At 59.4% G+C, this 15,078-nt stretch overlaps 4 protein-coding genes across 4 annotated transcripts; 2 read left to right on the top strand and 2 right to left on the bottom strand.

The window, feature by feature from the left end:
• Positions 1-44: 44 nt before the first annotated feature.
• On the bottom strand, positions 45-7,264 carry P884DRAFT_302293 (phosphatase 2C-domain-containing protein; the record flags this gene model as incomplete). The annotated part of the gene is made up of 4 exons (XM_069444930.1): positions 45-413; positions 554-5,863; positions 6,152-6,866; positions 7,029-7,264. 4 exons carry the CDS (start codon positions 7,262-7,264, stop codon positions 45-47), a joined length of 6,630 nt encoding a protein of 2,209 aa, XP_069294906.1.
• A 2,103-nt stretch (positions 7,265-9,367) lies between these two features.
• Positions 9,368-11,790, bottom strand: P884DRAFT_263348 (RTC4-like domain-containing protein). The gene has a single exon (XM_069441751.1). The coding sequence runs from the start codon at positions 11,498-11,500 to the stop codon at positions 9,815-9,817; it is 1,686 nt and encodes a 561-aa protein (XP_069294905.1). The 5' UTR covers positions 11,501-11,790; the 3' UTR covers positions 9,368-9,814.
• Positions 11,791-12,114: 324 nt separating this feature from the next.
• On the top strand, positions 12,115-13,785 carry P884DRAFT_229766 (Dynamitin-domain-containing protein; the record flags this gene model as incomplete). The annotated part of the gene is made up of 3 exons (XM_069439766.1): positions 12,115-12,153; positions 12,214-12,273; positions 12,333-13,785. 3 exons carry the CDS (start codon positions 12,115-12,117, stop codon positions 13,521-13,523), a joined length of 1,290 nt encoding a protein of 429 aa, XP_069294904.1. The 3' UTR covers positions 13,524-13,785.
• Positions 13,786-13,839: 54 nt separating this feature from the next.
• On the top strand, positions 13,840-14,616 carry P884DRAFT_249298 (uncharacterized protein). The gene is made up of 2 exons (XM_069440594.1): positions 13,840-14,049; positions 14,241-14,616. The coding sequence occupies exon 2, from the start codon at positions 14,248-14,250 to the stop codon at positions 14,542-14,544; it is 297 nt and encodes a 98-aa protein (XP_069294903.1). The 5' UTR covers positions 13,840-14,049; positions 14,241-14,247; the 3' UTR covers positions 14,545-14,616.
• The last annotated feature ends 462 nt before the right edge of the window (positions 14,617-15,078 follow it).

The raw sequence follows: 15,078 nt of genomic DNA, 5'->3' as shown, positions 1-15,078 counted from the left end.
CTGTTATGCCACTGCCGCTGCTATGCGCCGGCAGGGTAGCGGCTCTAGTAGGGCGATGACTCTGGCGTGCTGACACCAGACTCGGCCGAAGCCGACGGGGAGCCGGTTGCCGCCTGCGGTATCGTCGCCTGCAGGCCGTCGTCGTTGTCGTTGTCGTTGTTGTTATTAGATGGTGGCGCAGGTGCTGGCGGTAGCAGGGATGCAGCGGCCGGGGTGGTGCCCTGGGTGGAAGAAGGGCCCTCGCCCGCGTCGTCGAGCGGCCCGTAACGGGCTTCGTACTTTTTCAGGAGGGCGAGTTGATCGGACAGGGTCTCCAGGACATCAGAGATGGGAGCGCGAAGGTCGCTGGGCTTGGCGGACGGCTTGCCCTCCACAAGGACAAGGCGACGGACGGCGAGGGTTGAGATGCACGTCTAGGTGTCCTGTTAGTCTTTTGGTTCCATAAAATCAAAGGAATCGAGAGATGAACAAGATTCTTTTTTAAAAAAAAAGAAAAAAGAAAAGAAAAAAAAAAAGAGCTGCGATCATCAGGAATGCGGGGGGGATGACATACCTCAATCCGGCTGACTTGGTGCTCCAAGAAGCTGATCAAGAACCGCTCCGTCACCTCTCCGCCGCGCCGCTTCATCCGCTCCATGAGCTCCGTCTCGGGCGGGTGCAGCTTACGCCGGGTCACGTCCTCGAAGGTGCTGCACAGCATCTCGAGCCTCAGGGCCACGTGCCATGTAGCCCAGATGTCGTCGGGATTGATGGCTAGCTGGCTGTCCGGGCTGAGCATGGCGGGCCGGTCGGCGGCGGCCTGTGCCCGCTCGTGAAGGTTGTGCTGGTCGATCCTGCCGGCGAGAGCGTGCGGATAGAGCGAGTAGATGTACTCTGGGTTCTCGAGGCCCTTCAGCTTCTTCTCGCCCAAGTCCTTGACTTCGAACCCCTGGCTGCTGAGGGAGCGGAGCTCGTTGCGGATGGCCCGGGCGAAACCGTCGTCATCGAAGCTATCATCGGACGAGCCCGATTCCTGGTACGTCTCGAGGCAGCGCTGAATCTCCATGATGAAGTCCGACGAGACGGTGATCTGGCCCCCGTCAGCGCAGGCCGAGATGCGACTCGCCTTGTTCACCATCGGGCCGTAGTAGTCCATGCGGCGGGTGACCGGGTCCGGCTCCGCCAGGGGCTCGCCCCAGTGAATGCCCATCCGTACCGACAAGCCCCTGAAGATGAGCTTGTTGTCCCGGTCAAAGGTGGGCTGGCAGCTGATCGAGTTGAGCATCTCGGTGGGCCAGTTGACCGTCAGGAGCTGCGTCTGGACGGCGAAGCACCACAGGAGCGCAGAGGTGGCGGTCGGGAACGACACCATGAAGGCGTCGCCTTCCGTCTTGACCTCGAACCCGCCGATGCGCCTGAGCTGCCTGCGCATGACCTCGTTGTGCAGCTTGATGGCGGACCGCATGGCCTCCGGATACGTCTCCCACAGCTGGGTCGAGTTCTTGATGTCGGTGAACACGATGGCGATCATGCCCGTCGGGGCGGGCACCTCGGCCTCGAGACGCTGCAGGGTCGAGTCGAGCGGACCCTCCGCCTTGGCCTTCCTGCCCCTGCGAGTGGCAACCTGGTGGGCGGCATCGTCCTGCGGGAAGTTGAACCAGGACATGCTCTGGCCCCTGTGCATTCGCGAGCGCTCGCGCCTACGTTTGAGGTCGGCCACGCTGAGCATCATGACCATGATCTTGTCCTTGGAGCCGTAAGCCATGGCGAGATCGCGGATCTTCTGTGCTGCCCGCATCAGGTCCCCGCGGACGGAGCGTGCAACGTCGACCACGAGCTCCGGCGTCAAGTACTCCCACACCTCCCTGGTGGCCAGGAGAATCGTCTCGTCGTTGTCCCCGATCGTGTGGTGCTTGATGTGCGGCGCCGCCTGCACCGGCGGCATCAGGTCCACGTACCCGAAAGCTCGCGACACGGGGAGGAGCTCGTTCAGGCGCCCCTGACGCGAGACCCAGCCGCCGGCGTCGCGGATGCGCGAGCGCTCCGGGGGGTCCGCCGGGTCGTGCTTCTTGGTCAGCATCTTGGCCTGGCCGTCGGTCTGGATCAGCATGGCCTGGACGTCGCCCACGTTGGCGACGTACAGCTCTTGCTCGTCGAGGTAGACCACCGTGGCGACGCCGCCCGAGTTGAGGTCCTCCTGGCTGAGCACGAGAGGAGCCTGGGACCCGCGGTGCGTCGTGATCGGCCTGTCCTCGGTATGTTGGATCGCGGCAGTCGCCAGGTCCTTGTTGAGCGCCAGGAAGGCCCGCCTCAGCGCGTCCTCGGCGGTCTCGCCCTGGTTCGTCTTGAGATCCCTCAATTCCTGCGCGAAGATATGGGCAAAGTTCTCCTGGAGGTACTTGGCAATCTTGGAGCCGCCGCTGCTGGAGGCCTGGCCATCGAACAGCCCCAGCAGAGTGGTCGAGTCGGACGAGTTGAAACGAGGGATCACGAGATCAATGGTGGAGAGGTGCTCGTTCTTGCCCAGGGTGTCGGCCATGCCGTATGGCATGTAGCCTGCCAGAGAGCTCGACGTTCTGACACGGCGGTCCTCGTTCTGGTCGGGAATGCTGGGCTGGGTGAGCGTCACATCGATCAGGCCCAGGACGCGGAGGTTCTGGAGGCGGCTGAAATCGGTGAGCTGGTCGCGGTTCTGCGCCACGACGCCGGGATACGTCTGCTTGATCTCTAAGCGTCTGTTGCCGGACAGGTTGAGATACCTCAGGTTGGGATTGAGGTTCCAGTTCCAATCGTAGGGAACATTTGCGATGTTGTACTTGAGCGAGTTGCTACCGCAATCCAACACGGCCAGCCTCCTGGCTCGCGAGATGTCGGCGGGAAGGTTGGTGAACTTGTTGCCGTTGATGTGTAGCGTCTGCAACAGCGAATAGTCTTCGAGGTCGTCGGTCGGCAGGCTCGTGAGCTCATTGCCGGAGAGGTACAGCTCGGTCAGCTGCGGCCAGTTCTTGATGGAGCGCTGCGGCATGTCGCTCAGCTCGTTGTAGGAGAGATTGAGGACGCGGAGCTCGGAGAGGAGCATGATCTGGTCGAACACGTCGTCGTCCAGCTGGTTATCCGCGAGATACAGGTTCCGGAGAGAGCCGGCAAAGGTGTTGGTGAGGAGCGCGGTGAGGCCCGAGTCCTTGCGAAGGCCGGTACCCGTGGTTGCGGTGCTGCTCTGGGTGCTCCGCGACACCACGGACGTCTTCCGGCCGCCCTTTCCATACAGCGAGACCATGGAGCCTTTCCTGTTGTCCGCTCCCGGAACGGGCGGCGGGCCCACGCTGAGGAGGGTCGCGCCCGAAGCTTGACTGGGGCGCCTGGACGCATCGCCGTTGAGCTCCTCCACGCTCGGCATCGGAGACAGAGCCCGCGAGCCCGGAGACTGCTTGCTGTTGACGGAGCCGCTCGTGCTGCGCGCGTCATCGGGAGGCTGGGGCGGCTGGGGAGCGCGGGAGGCATGTTTTGGGAAGTGGTCCAGGATGTTGGACGACGCGTTGAGCGTCTCCAGCTTGTTCGCCCACCACAATTCCATCGGCAGCTTGCGAATGTTGTTCCCGCGGACGTCCAGGACGCGCAACTCCGTGAGACACCCGATCTCCTGCGGCAGCTGGCGGACGGAGTTGTGAGCGATGCTGAAGTGCTCGAGCTTCCTGAGGTTGCCGATCTGGCTGGGCAGCGAGACGAAGTAGTTCCTGTCGAGGATGAGCCGTTCCAGGTTGGGCATGTTGTTGAACGACTCGTCGATGCTCGCCAGCTGAGCGTTGGACAAGTTGAGAAGCTTGAGAGTCGGGGCGGGCGACTTGATCTCGAACTTGGTGATCGGATTCGAGTTGAGCTTCAGGCTGCGCAACCTCTCAAACGAGCCGACGAACTGGGAGATGGAGTTGTGGTCGGCCGTCAGGATCTCCAGCTTTGGAAGCTGGGCGATCACGTCGATGTTCGTTATCGCGTTATACTTGATGTCCAGCTCTCGGAGGTTGGCCAGGTTCTTGAAGGAATCGGGGAAGGTGCCGGTCAGCCGGTTGTTGGTCACGACGAACTTCTCCAGGTTTCTCAGCTTTCCGATCGCGTCCGGGAGGTCGCTGATGAGGTTGAAGCTGAGGTCCAGGTCGACGAGGCTCTCCAGGTTACAGAGGAAGGGGGGGAACTTTTCCAGAAAGTTCGAAGAGATGTTCAGGGTACGTAACACCGAATAGGCCCCGAAGTAGGACGGCAGGTGGCTCAGGCGGTTGTTGGCCAGGTTGAGCTTGAGCAGCCCGGTGAGCTCGCCGAGGTCGGCATGCTCGAGCTGCTCGAGCCGGTTGTTGGACACGTCCAGATAGGTCAGCTTCTTTGCCCAGCTCAGGCTCGGTGGCAGCCTCCGAGCCTCGTTATTCGTGTACTTGATGTCGCGCAGGCTGGTGCAGGACTGGATGAAGTCCCGCGGCACGTCCAGGGACAGATTCCTCGACAGGTTGAGGGAGATGATCTCGGGGGCCCTGGAATAGAGTATGACCGGGATGGCGGTCAGGTTGCGGCCGGACAGGTCGACGTGGCTGAACTTTTGCATGCGCCCGAATCCCACGTCGTGCGTGAGGGCGTGGAAGTGGCTCTCCCGCGCCGACAGGAACATGAAGCGGCATAGGTAGCTGTGGTCCTCGCGCCCAATGTCCTCGATCCTGTCACGCTCCTCGTATCCGATCTGTTGCAGCAGCCGCTTCTGGATCAGGAGCGGGCGCTCGACGGAGCTCAGAACCCGGGTCAAGTCGTGCTTCTTGAGGACGATGTTGTAGTTCTCCATGCCGTCGATCACGTACGATTTCTTGGAGATCTGGGAGATGAGGTCCGACACGGTCGCGTCCAGCGCCATCTGGAGGGTCGCAAAGGTGCCGTCTGCCCTGAAGACGCGAATGCAGTAGTTGGTCATCTTCTCCTCCGGCCGGGGCGGGCTCCCGATGTCGTCGGCCTCCGGGACCTGGGCCACCGCCTCGTCCCCGCGGCGGACCGCCCAGCTGTCGGGCGCATTCCACGCGCCGCTCTGGTCGGCGGACTTGATGGGCAGCTTATCGAAGTCAACATCGTTCAGAAAGTCGGGGTTCATCGGCGTCAAGGGTACCGGCCTGCTGAGGATCCCCTCCATGTCGTTGAGGTTAGTATCGAGGTGGAACATGGTTCCTCCCGTGTCTTGCCTGTCGGTGGGGCCAATGTTGTCCTCGAGGTCATCGCGCTGCCGGACCGTACGGCTCTTCTTGGACGAGAAAGGGAACTTGTTGTTGAAAGTCGCACCACGGACAATCGCGGGCCGCAGCCCGTGGCTCTCGCGCGGATCGGGCGTGGATGGCCATTCGGAGCCTTGGGACTGTTGGCCGTCGCCAAACGGAGAGTCGTGCCTGGACGGTCGCGGTTGGAGAGACTGAGCAGACGTAGGAAGCTTCCTCAGATCTCCCGGGTCGTCCTTGTCCCTCTTCCCCCGCAGGCGACCAAGGAAGCGCCGCTTGTGGTGGTGCCCGGGGGACGTCTGGCCATCACCGACGGCGGCCTTGGAGGTCCAGTAGCCGCTGTTAGCGCTGGGAGCGGGGCTCTGGGCGCGCGACTTCGTGCCGTACATGGCGGCCGGACCGCTGCGATCCTTGGCGGCGGACACGGTAGAATCCTCCCTGCTGATCGATGGGCGCAGCGATCTCGGATCTTCGTTGCTCTTGTTGTGTCTGTGGTGGCCGGGCAGGTGTACGATGGAGTGGCCGGACCGCCCGGAACCCGAGGTTCTGGGCGGATTCTGCGTGGAGCTGTCAGTGATGTAGCGGTCGCGATCCGGGCCGCTGAGGATGTCTCGGACAGGCGCCTCGCCGTATCGCGCAATGTCCTATGTTGGCGCATTCACGGTCAGCAAGTGCATGGTGTATATGTGTGTGTGGTGCGCGTGGGTGTGTGTGTATGTATGTATGTGTGTATGTGTATGTATGTACTCTGTTTGCACAGGAAGACGAAAGGTCTAAGGTTGCCGCGGAGGGTTGCAGGAAGGCGTAGCATTGGGCGATTGACAGGGTCAATGCCTAAAGAAGGAATGGGGGGAAAAGGATAATAGCGTCCGGGGCTAAGTAAGGGCTAAGGGCTAACTAAAGGGCGGCGAGGGTGGGGTCACATCACGTACATCGGCTTCCTGGTAAAGAAACGGAACCACTTCCGGTGCCGGCACCGGAGTCCGGGGCCTCGACGCCGGAGAGGCGTCTCTGCCGTGGTCCGTGGCGTTGGAGTAGTTGCGGTCCCTGTGCGGCCGGTTGTAGCTGTGCGAGTGCGATCGGTGCTCCCTGCCGCCGGTGGGGTGCGCGAGGCTGATCTCGGACGAGTCTTTTCCCGGAAACTCCTCTCCGAAGAAGCCCTGCAGCTTCCGGAACCCTCCCCTCGCGCCGCTAGTTCTCGAGCCTTGGCTGCTCGCTGTGGTGGTGATGCTAGCGACGGAGGGGCGCCTCTCGTCGGTAAAGTATGCGGCGTCTGGAGAGTCGGTGCTGCCGACCGGGGTGGCGCGGCTGATCGAAGTCCGAACGCCGGGCGACAGCTGGGAGCCCAGGGACAGGTTATCGGTCGAGTCGTCGTAGAATGTCATGGGGAAGGGGACGGGGGGTTCTGGAGGAGGCGCCGAGGCGGCACCACCCAGAGAGCCGGTGGACGGATTGGTCTGCTGCTGGGTGCGAGAGGACCGGCCGCCGGCGGGGTCGAGGATCGCTAGGTCGCGGCGATAGTCGCGGAGATCGCTCATGGGATGCTCGCGCATCGACGTAGTCGAGTTGGTCGACGAGGGGGATAAAGCGACACGCGCATCGTTAGACGTGGGCGAGACTTGGCCGTCCGATTCCTTGATGGAGCTGCTGTGCACGGGGAAGGGGGCAGGCCATCAGTTCCAACGTTCAAAAAGAGAGGAGACGGTGCGGGGAGCAGGGCAGGGCAGGGCAGGTGGCCAAAAATCAATGAAAGCGCTGACGCATCCGCCGGCTGACGTTGGCGAGATTTGCCCGAATGGGGAGACTCACCGAGTGGGATTGCCGCCCTCGTCCGTCTTGAGGCGCGACGGAGCCACCCGTCGCGATCCATGCGGGCCGTATCTCGATGCATTGTTGTTCCCTGCGGCCGCGGCTCCGGGCGGGTTGGGGAGCGGTGGGCTCGTGGGCGTCGCAGGCAGCGGCTTGACCGTGATGCTGGACCTCCCGCTGTCGGTGCTGGAGCCCGTCATCGAGCTGAAGCGGGAAGTTTCGTCGGGCCGGGGCATTATCACCGCCTGCAAAGCAGCAAGCAACCCGCGCGGTAACAAAGACACGCTTCAGTGGGCGACTGCCATTCCACACACAACAACACACGCACACGCACATGCACACGCACACGCACACGCACTAGCAACTCGCAACACACGTTATCGAGAAGGTATTCGTAGCACCGATCAGGACATTGCCCACGATTGCGGTAGCTCTTGCTCGTCTGCTTCGGGGTGTCGCCGTTGGCCGGTGCCTGCCGTCATCCGTATCACTAACGGGCGATGATGATGATTGCGATGGTGCTTGCTTGCCGTGATGGGAATCGGGGCGAAATGGGTGAGGCGATGCTTCGAGCAACGGCGGCAGGTTGGCGGGCCTGTGGGCCGGTCGAGGTGGGCCACTCAGCTGTGGGCTCCAGTGCGAGCTAGTGTATGGATGGGATGTCGGGCATCCGCTGCTGCTGCTGCTGCGGCGGCGGTCCGCTGCTTACTATGTAGGTGCTGAGGGGCACGCCCCCCTGTCAAGCGACCATTCAATCATCAGCCGTCAGTTGGCTTTCATCTCCTCTTTTCTCGCCCCTCCGATCCGTATCATACTCCGCACGCCGTGGATTCTACACGTGCATGTAATTATTCCGCACCTGTACGAAGTACTATGTATGTCATCTATGTACTTTATGTATGCACATAATCCGTACATTCACTACATACGCAAACACAGCCCACACACTAACTTATTAACTTGACCAGGAATTCCGCCCAGGTAGGCTGGTTGATGTCTTGTCTGAACCGTTTGCTGAGAACGATCAAGTCAATTTCAGGCAGCTTGCTTTATAACTAGATGCTTTGAATGCACTAAAGACACACGCGTATTGTACTGTAACCCGTCACTACAGGTATGCTAAGCTGCCCGCGTCAGTGGGGCCTCGGGTGAAGGCCAACCCCAGCGAGCGAGAGCCCCGCGACTCCGCAGACGAAGGCAAAAATGGGAGGCGTTCTGTGGCGAGAATAGAACTCGAGGTTCAACATTGCAAGCTCCTCCTCGCATTCGACGCTTGGTTACGGATTCGACAGAGCAGTGGGATGCCTTACTTAATCCCACGGATGCTTGGGCGACAGAGTGCCGGGACAAAAGTCTTTTTTGGGGTCGGGACTTGCACAACAGGGCAAGCTTGGCCTGTGTGCTTTTAAGCAAGCAGTTGGGTCGTGCGCACTGCCGAGGCGGGTCTGGCTCTCGCTTATCGATCAGACACCCGCTAGGTTCTCTCTTGGTCCACCAAGACCCGGCCTTTACACAACACACATGCAAAAAGAGAGTCGAAAGCTCCAGGCTCTCATATACAAGACAGAACTCAGTGTGTTCTTAATAATAATACAGGTTGCTGCTCTTAGTCTCCTGAAGACAAACAAAGTTATGGCAGTTCTCACCTTACACCTTAGTTTCACATTACCATTCTAGGCAACTGTCTTCATCGCGGGGCGATTTAGCTTACGAGGTCATCTTTGACTACACCTTCATCTCGACACGATTTCAAGCAGCTTAACGGATAACAGTGTTAGTTATATAGTGCTCGTTATATACACATGGCGTGATAAAATATGACCATCTTTGAATCCTAAGTTCCTAGCGAGGAAACAAATGCAGGCGTGGCTAAATATCTGCGTGCGTTTGTAAGTAGTGTAAACCTGCCGATCCTACCCTGTTCATGACTAGTTAGACCAGACTAGTGTAGAACACAAGCGCCTGGGATATCCTGGTTTAGCTCAGCAAAGATGAGGTATAGTATGTATTAAAGTTATCCGAGAAAGTTAGGGCCGGTAAATACATGGTGCTTGTACTTTCCTTGCAGCTCCGCTATATGCAAACTAAGGCAGATGTTGCGAGCTGTTTGTATGTACATACATACAATGCACGCGATGTACAGACTTCCGTAGGCCAGTGGATAGCATAGGATCCTTTAAGGCAGATATCCTCCGCGTGGAATCCTAGACAGCCCCCAGTGCATGCAAATCCCTCATCACTACTAGCAACTCGGTTCGAGGAACGAAGAGCGGACCTAATCAGGGGCTTTGAGCCTGTCAATTGTTACCACGCCTTCGGGCCACTTCAACACAGACTCTAGCGGGCGGCTGCCTGTTTCACCCTGCAGCTAGAAGGATCTGACCTCGGCCATAACATCAAGTGGCCAGACCAAGAAGAGAGGCCGGCCTGCAACTTCCATTCGCCTCATTCATGACGCCAGGTAGGCCCGTATCCGTGTGACATCAACCAGGAGGACCACGGTACCACAACACTCATCACCTTAAACATGCCACTCGACTCTCGCTACAAGCTGAATGATCTATTCCCCAGACCAGCACTGATACCATACGCTCACGCCCACGAGGATAAGAAACTTGACAGATGTAGCTTCATCAGAGCAGCCCGACATAACAACATATCGAGGTGTCAGCTCCATCAGAAATACTGGGAACATATACAAATTTCTCCCTTCCCAAACCGCCCCCCACCCCCCTTACCACAAGAATCTGAAGCACATGAATGTCCACCAGCTACCCATAGCCATACTACTCATTGTCATGATGGTTGTTGTTGTCGTCGTCTTCGTTTTTGGTGTTCTTGTCGTCGTTGTCATTGTTGTCGTTGTCATTGTTGTCGTTGTTGTTGTTGTTGTCGTCGTCGTCATCCTCCAACACGACATCAGCAATCTCGTCGTTCAGCAGTTCCCCAACACTACTGCTCTCCGTCAAGACCTTCCTCGCTTCTTCCTCCCCAACGCCCAAATCCTCCATGATCAGCCGCACCGCCAGCTCAGGGACCAGCACGGCCTGCAGGTACGCGGTGTATCCCCTGGCCGACACCAGCCGGTCCTCCACCGCCCGCCTGCGCAGCAGCACCGAGAACTCGCCGATCAGGTTCTCCGTCATGGCCCGCAGCCCGCGCAGGCCGTAGTACCCGGGCGTCAGGTTCGCGTCGGACCGGAGGAGGGTCCGGTTGCGGCCCGACCGGATGGCGTCGCGGAACAGGGAATCGTAGTGCGACGGCGCGCCGCCCTCGAGGATCCGCCGCAGGGCGCCGTAGTGCGCCGCGATCCGCGCGTCCAGCCGCTGCCAGTCGATGTCCGGGTAGCCCTTCACGATCCACGTCTCGCGCGCCGACCGCCGCTTGTGCTGCTCGCAGAAGCGGCGCATGTCGGACACGGTCATGCGCGGATGGGCCGCCTTGAACTCGTCCAGGACGGACTGGGAGACCTCGCTCTTGCAGAGCGGGCAGGCTGGGACCGGGTTGGGGACATCCTCGGCGTCTGTCAGTGGCGAGATGGAACCATCTCGGATGAGGTTGGATGCGCTGGGGACATTAGTTGTTTGAGAAAGGGAGAGGACGAGCTTCTCGTCGTCGTCCCCAACGAACGAGTCCGGAATCTCATCCGGTATTGTGAACGCCGGTCGCTGGGACTCTTCCGCGCCATAGTCTCCAGAGAGCAGCGGACCATCGTCATTCGGCATTTTCAAACGCCTTTTCCGCGTTGGAGATGGCGGTTCTGGAGATCCGAGATCCGGAATCGGCTTGAACTTGTGGGCTGGCGACAGGGTTTCTGACCCGGTCTCCGACGGTGATGATGGGAGCTTGAGCTTGTATCTGTCTACATCCTCTGCGTCTGACGTCGAATCCTCTGGTGGGGCTCCAAAAGTTCTGGCTGGTGATATCGCCCGCCTGGGCTGCTTGCCCCCAACGGTTTTCGGCTGTTTGCCGTAACGTCTGCTCGGAGTCGCTCTCTTGGTGAAGAACTCCGAGTTAAAGGGGTTGTCCAACTCTCCATCGACTGGGGGACTCTTCTTAGGTCTTTTCGATACCGGAGGGCTCGTCGCATCATCGCTGTCAATAGCCTCCACCTCCTGCTGCCTGTCCACGCGTTGGAAGCTTGAGCCGAGCGCTCCCGCGGAGCCCCGACGTGTTGAAGCCCTAGTCCGCTTGAAGCGTTCGCCTGGCGCTATGCCGCTTCCATTGGCCCCGGAGTTCCTGACATCTCGTTTGAGCGGTGACTTGCTCTGACGAGAATCGGAAAACTGAGTGGGCTGGATGTTCGCTCTGGTCGGTAGTCCCTCGTTGTCGCTCGAATCGGAGCTGCTCAACGGAGGGGCATCCACATCAACGTCCTTAATACCTTTCGCAACGGGCTTTTTGCTGAAGGAACTCAGGAGGTGAGGGACACGCTGTTGGCTGCTGAGGCCAATGTAGCGTCTGCCCGGCATGTGGGCGGTTGCTAGGGGTGGATGGGCGTGGATGGTCGGGTAAGTATGGCAGGGTGACACATGAGTTCGCTACATGGATCTGTCGAGCTCCGACAGCTCAACAGCGCGTGCCGCACTCAGCAAAGCTGTGTCTGCGTGGTGTAAGAGAGGATCCTAGAGCTGAGCCTCCAGGAGTGGACCAGGATACCCTCTTTTTAGTCCAAACCATCCACGATGGTTGGTGTGCGAATACGGACAAGGTACGAGTTCAACATGCAATTGAAGGTAAAAGCGTTGGTGGCGAAATTGTCAATGCCGCTGGCAAGCAATCGGTGTAGCTCAGGTAGGAAAGCTGCTCCGTACCGGTCATCATCTGTCCTGACAGGGAAAGCGCGACGGGCAGCCAAACGCGTCTGTCGAAGTGGGTCCTAGACAACCCCTGTCCAATCCCGAGCGGACTCGCCCATGACACTCTCGAAGTGCTCCCGCCCGCTCACAGCATTGCAGCTTCGGGGGGTGTTCGCCGCCGCGATTGGGATCCTAGAGGCGATAACCGCTTTTTCAGATGCCCGCTCACCAAAGTGTGGCTCACGTGGACAGAGTTGGCAAAAGGAGATTGTACTCCGACAAACACGATGGCCTCCCACAGAAAATATGCTGCATTGCCCGACCTGGTAGGCTAAGGAAGCCGACTCGCGCGCAGGTTCGCCGACGCCCTAACTCTCCGTGTCCAGGACTCGGCGCCCGACATTTACGAAACGCCCGAACTCACCGACGACCAGTCAACCATCCCAGTCAGTCTTTCTTAGAAATAAAAGCCCACTGGCAGTCGTTGAGCTAACCGTCGACGCAGCCCACTACTGTGCGTTCGCCCTCTGACAACGAGTACGACGACGATGAGGACGACACCACTGGAATCTCGCGATCGCGTCTGCGTATAGACCAGGCGCGATCGAAGTTTATGCCCGCCAAAGTCGATGCGACAGATGTCGACTTTTCGGACCGTCTTGTCAGCAAGCGGAGATCTTACAAGACATCAACACGGCGCCACCGTATTCTCGAAGATGGTACCGAGGAGATAGGCGACCTGAGCGACGAGGACGACGCTGGGAGCCTCGCCCGGAAGATCGCTCGGCTAAGGAGGGAGATTGAAGAAGCCAAGGAAGAATACCAGAAGCAGAAGGCTGCGTCGGGTGAATCCAACGACGGGGGGGAGGAAGTGGCGGAGGACGAATTCGAGTCACTCAGCAAGGTGCTGAACGAGATGTCGACCCTCGACCAGCCGTTGGCCACCCGCACCATCCCTGCACCGCCGCCAGCGAGTGTCGGGAAAAAGGATTCCGGCGAGCCCGCCGGTGGCGTCAGCTACGGGACGACTCCCGGGCCAAACTACGAGCGGGCGCATGTCCTAGCCAAAGCTGCCGATTTCGACAGTCGCCTGCTCGTCCTGGAGAAGGCGCTGGGTCTTGGATCGGCCGGCATGCCCGAGTTTGACGCGGGCAGGCTACCGCGCGCCATCATACCGCTCCTCGAGAATCTTCACAAGCAGATCTCGACCTTGTCCGAGGCTTCGGTCCCCTCGCTCGACAGCATCAGCCGAAGAGTACGGGCGTTGACACAGGAGGCCGAGAACCTGGAGAAGGCCCGCCGGAACGCTAAGACAGCCCAAGACGCGCTCGCCTCGGCTGGCGCTGCACCCGCTTCCGAAGGAGCCACCCGCGAGGATTCAGAGCAGACGGCTAAGATCAATGCCCTCTACGGAACCCTGCCGACCATCGAGAACCTAACTCCCCTGCTGCCACCTCTGCTCGACCGGCTGCGGTCGCTGCGGTCGCTTCACGCGGAAGCCGCCACGGCTGCGGAGACGCTGGCACGTCTCGAGAAGAAGCAAGCAGAGATGGCCGACGAGATCCAGCAGTGGCGGGAGGGTTTGGAAAAGGTCGAGAACGCAGTCAGGGAAGGAGACGCGACTATGAATAAGAACGTGGAGGTGATATCGGGCTGGGTGAAGGACCTCGAAGAGAAGCTGGCAAGGTTATCCTAGACACTAGCAGACACAGTGATACCCAAGCGAGTTGCTCGCTTTTTCAAGTTTTGTTCTCTCTTCCACGAAACGGTACTTTTGGAGACCCAACGAAGTGTGGGCCTAATTGCTGTAAGCTGCGGTGCTTGGGCGTCGGAGTGAGCTGCGACTGGCGAGAGCGAGGGCATGGACTGCAGCAGCTCGTTGATTGGATCAACCAAGCATTGGCCAATCAGATTAATTGGTCGGTCGCAGCCTGCTGCCGCAAGATAAATTCTCCAAGATTTGAAGCTTTGAAAGCTTTTTCGACTTTTCTTCCTCGCTACACCCAGATGTCGATGGGCTGCAAGCATCTTATCTTGCGCGCCTCTCGTCACTGATTAGCAATCAGAAGACTGGCCATTTCATATTTAGACAGGGCTATGCCTTGATTAGAGGGCTCAGGGGCTGCACGTGATGGCGCGCCCGCCCGAAGCTTATTGGAGCTTTCTAAATCATCGGAGGGGCATTTCCCCCCTCTCCGCCATCACCAAGCAACACAGAACATGTAAGTGAATCCGCAACTCCCTTTGCACCGTTTACTTCCTCTTCCGGTTGGATGATGTATGAAATAGCATGTATTACCTGAAACACTTTGATGTTACAACAATCACCAAGATCTCTGACAACCAAACTCAACACACTGTTTTTTATCCCGCAAGCAGGCCTCATTGCGCGAAAGCTAACAATGTTGCCAAGCTAGGAAATGACTTCGAAGCCGCCTCCAGGCCACTTCAACATTCTGTACTTTGCGAGCGCCGGCTCGTACACGTCCAAGAATGTTGAGGCACTGCCGGCACCGCTGCCGTTGAGGAAACTCTTCGGCACGCTCGAGGAGCGGTACCAGGGCATCCGAGCGAGCGTGCTGGACCACAGCCTGGTTACCATCAACCTAACGTACGTCGACGTGCCGGATGACGAGGCTGCAAGAGAGGGGGAAGAGGAGGTTGTGATACAAGAAGGCGACGAAGTCGCCATTATTCCCCCTGTTAGCTCTGGATAACGGCACGCTGTGCCCCGGTAGCAGTGCGATACCACTACTCCGTAGCACCAAACTCCAACAATACAATCAAGCAAGCAAGCCAGGTCCCCCAGAATATCGTGATTCAGGATGTTGACGTCAGCAACGGATCCTCTTCCCCTGTTCCGCTGCTCCCAACAGCACCGTCACCACCAGCACCGCGGACCCAACCTCTCCTACCCCTCCAAAAAGCCCATCTCGCATCCCCCCCTTCGCCGCCGTCCTCCCTCCCGGCCTTCCAGGCCCTCCACCGATCCGCCCAGTCCCGCGAGCGCACTAACCTCCTCGCGTGCCGCCAGATGACAACGCCCGCCCAGATGAAGCCCACGAGAGCCAGCGTCGACACGACGGCCACGAGCACGCTCAGCGCGGTGATGGTCGACACCTGGCACCCGAGCGGCCGCGTCCTGAGCTCCCACCGCTCCGACCAGTGCGGGCAGATCTGCTCGTCGTAGGCGGGAGCGAGGAGGGGGATGGGGACGGTGTTGGGGACGCAAGCCTGTGTCTGTTTTTTTT

The sequence above is a fragment of the Thermothelomyces heterothallicus genome (assembly GCF_042370625.1).
Source record: "Thermothelomyces heterothallicus CBS 202.75 unplaced genomic scaffold P884_scaffold_25, whole genome shotgun sequence".
Taxonomy (NCBI): domain Eukaryota; kingdom Fungi; phylum Ascomycota; class Sordariomycetes; order Sordariales; family Chaetomiaceae; genus Thermothelomyces; species Thermothelomyces heterothallicus.
The sequence above is the reverse complement of the archived record's forward strand: the minus strand, read 5'-3'. Positions and strand labels throughout refer to the sequence as shown.

Excerpts from the sequence above, each read along its gene's own strand:
- P884DRAFT_263348 (XM_069441751.1), bottom strand. The coding sequence starts at position 11,500 with ATGCCGGGCAGACGCTACATTGGCCTCAGCAGCCAACAGCGTGTCCCT.
- P884DRAFT_249298 (XM_069440594.1), top strand. The coding sequence starts at position 14,248 with ATGACTTCGAAGCCGCCTCCAGGCCACTTCAACATTCTGTACTTTGCG.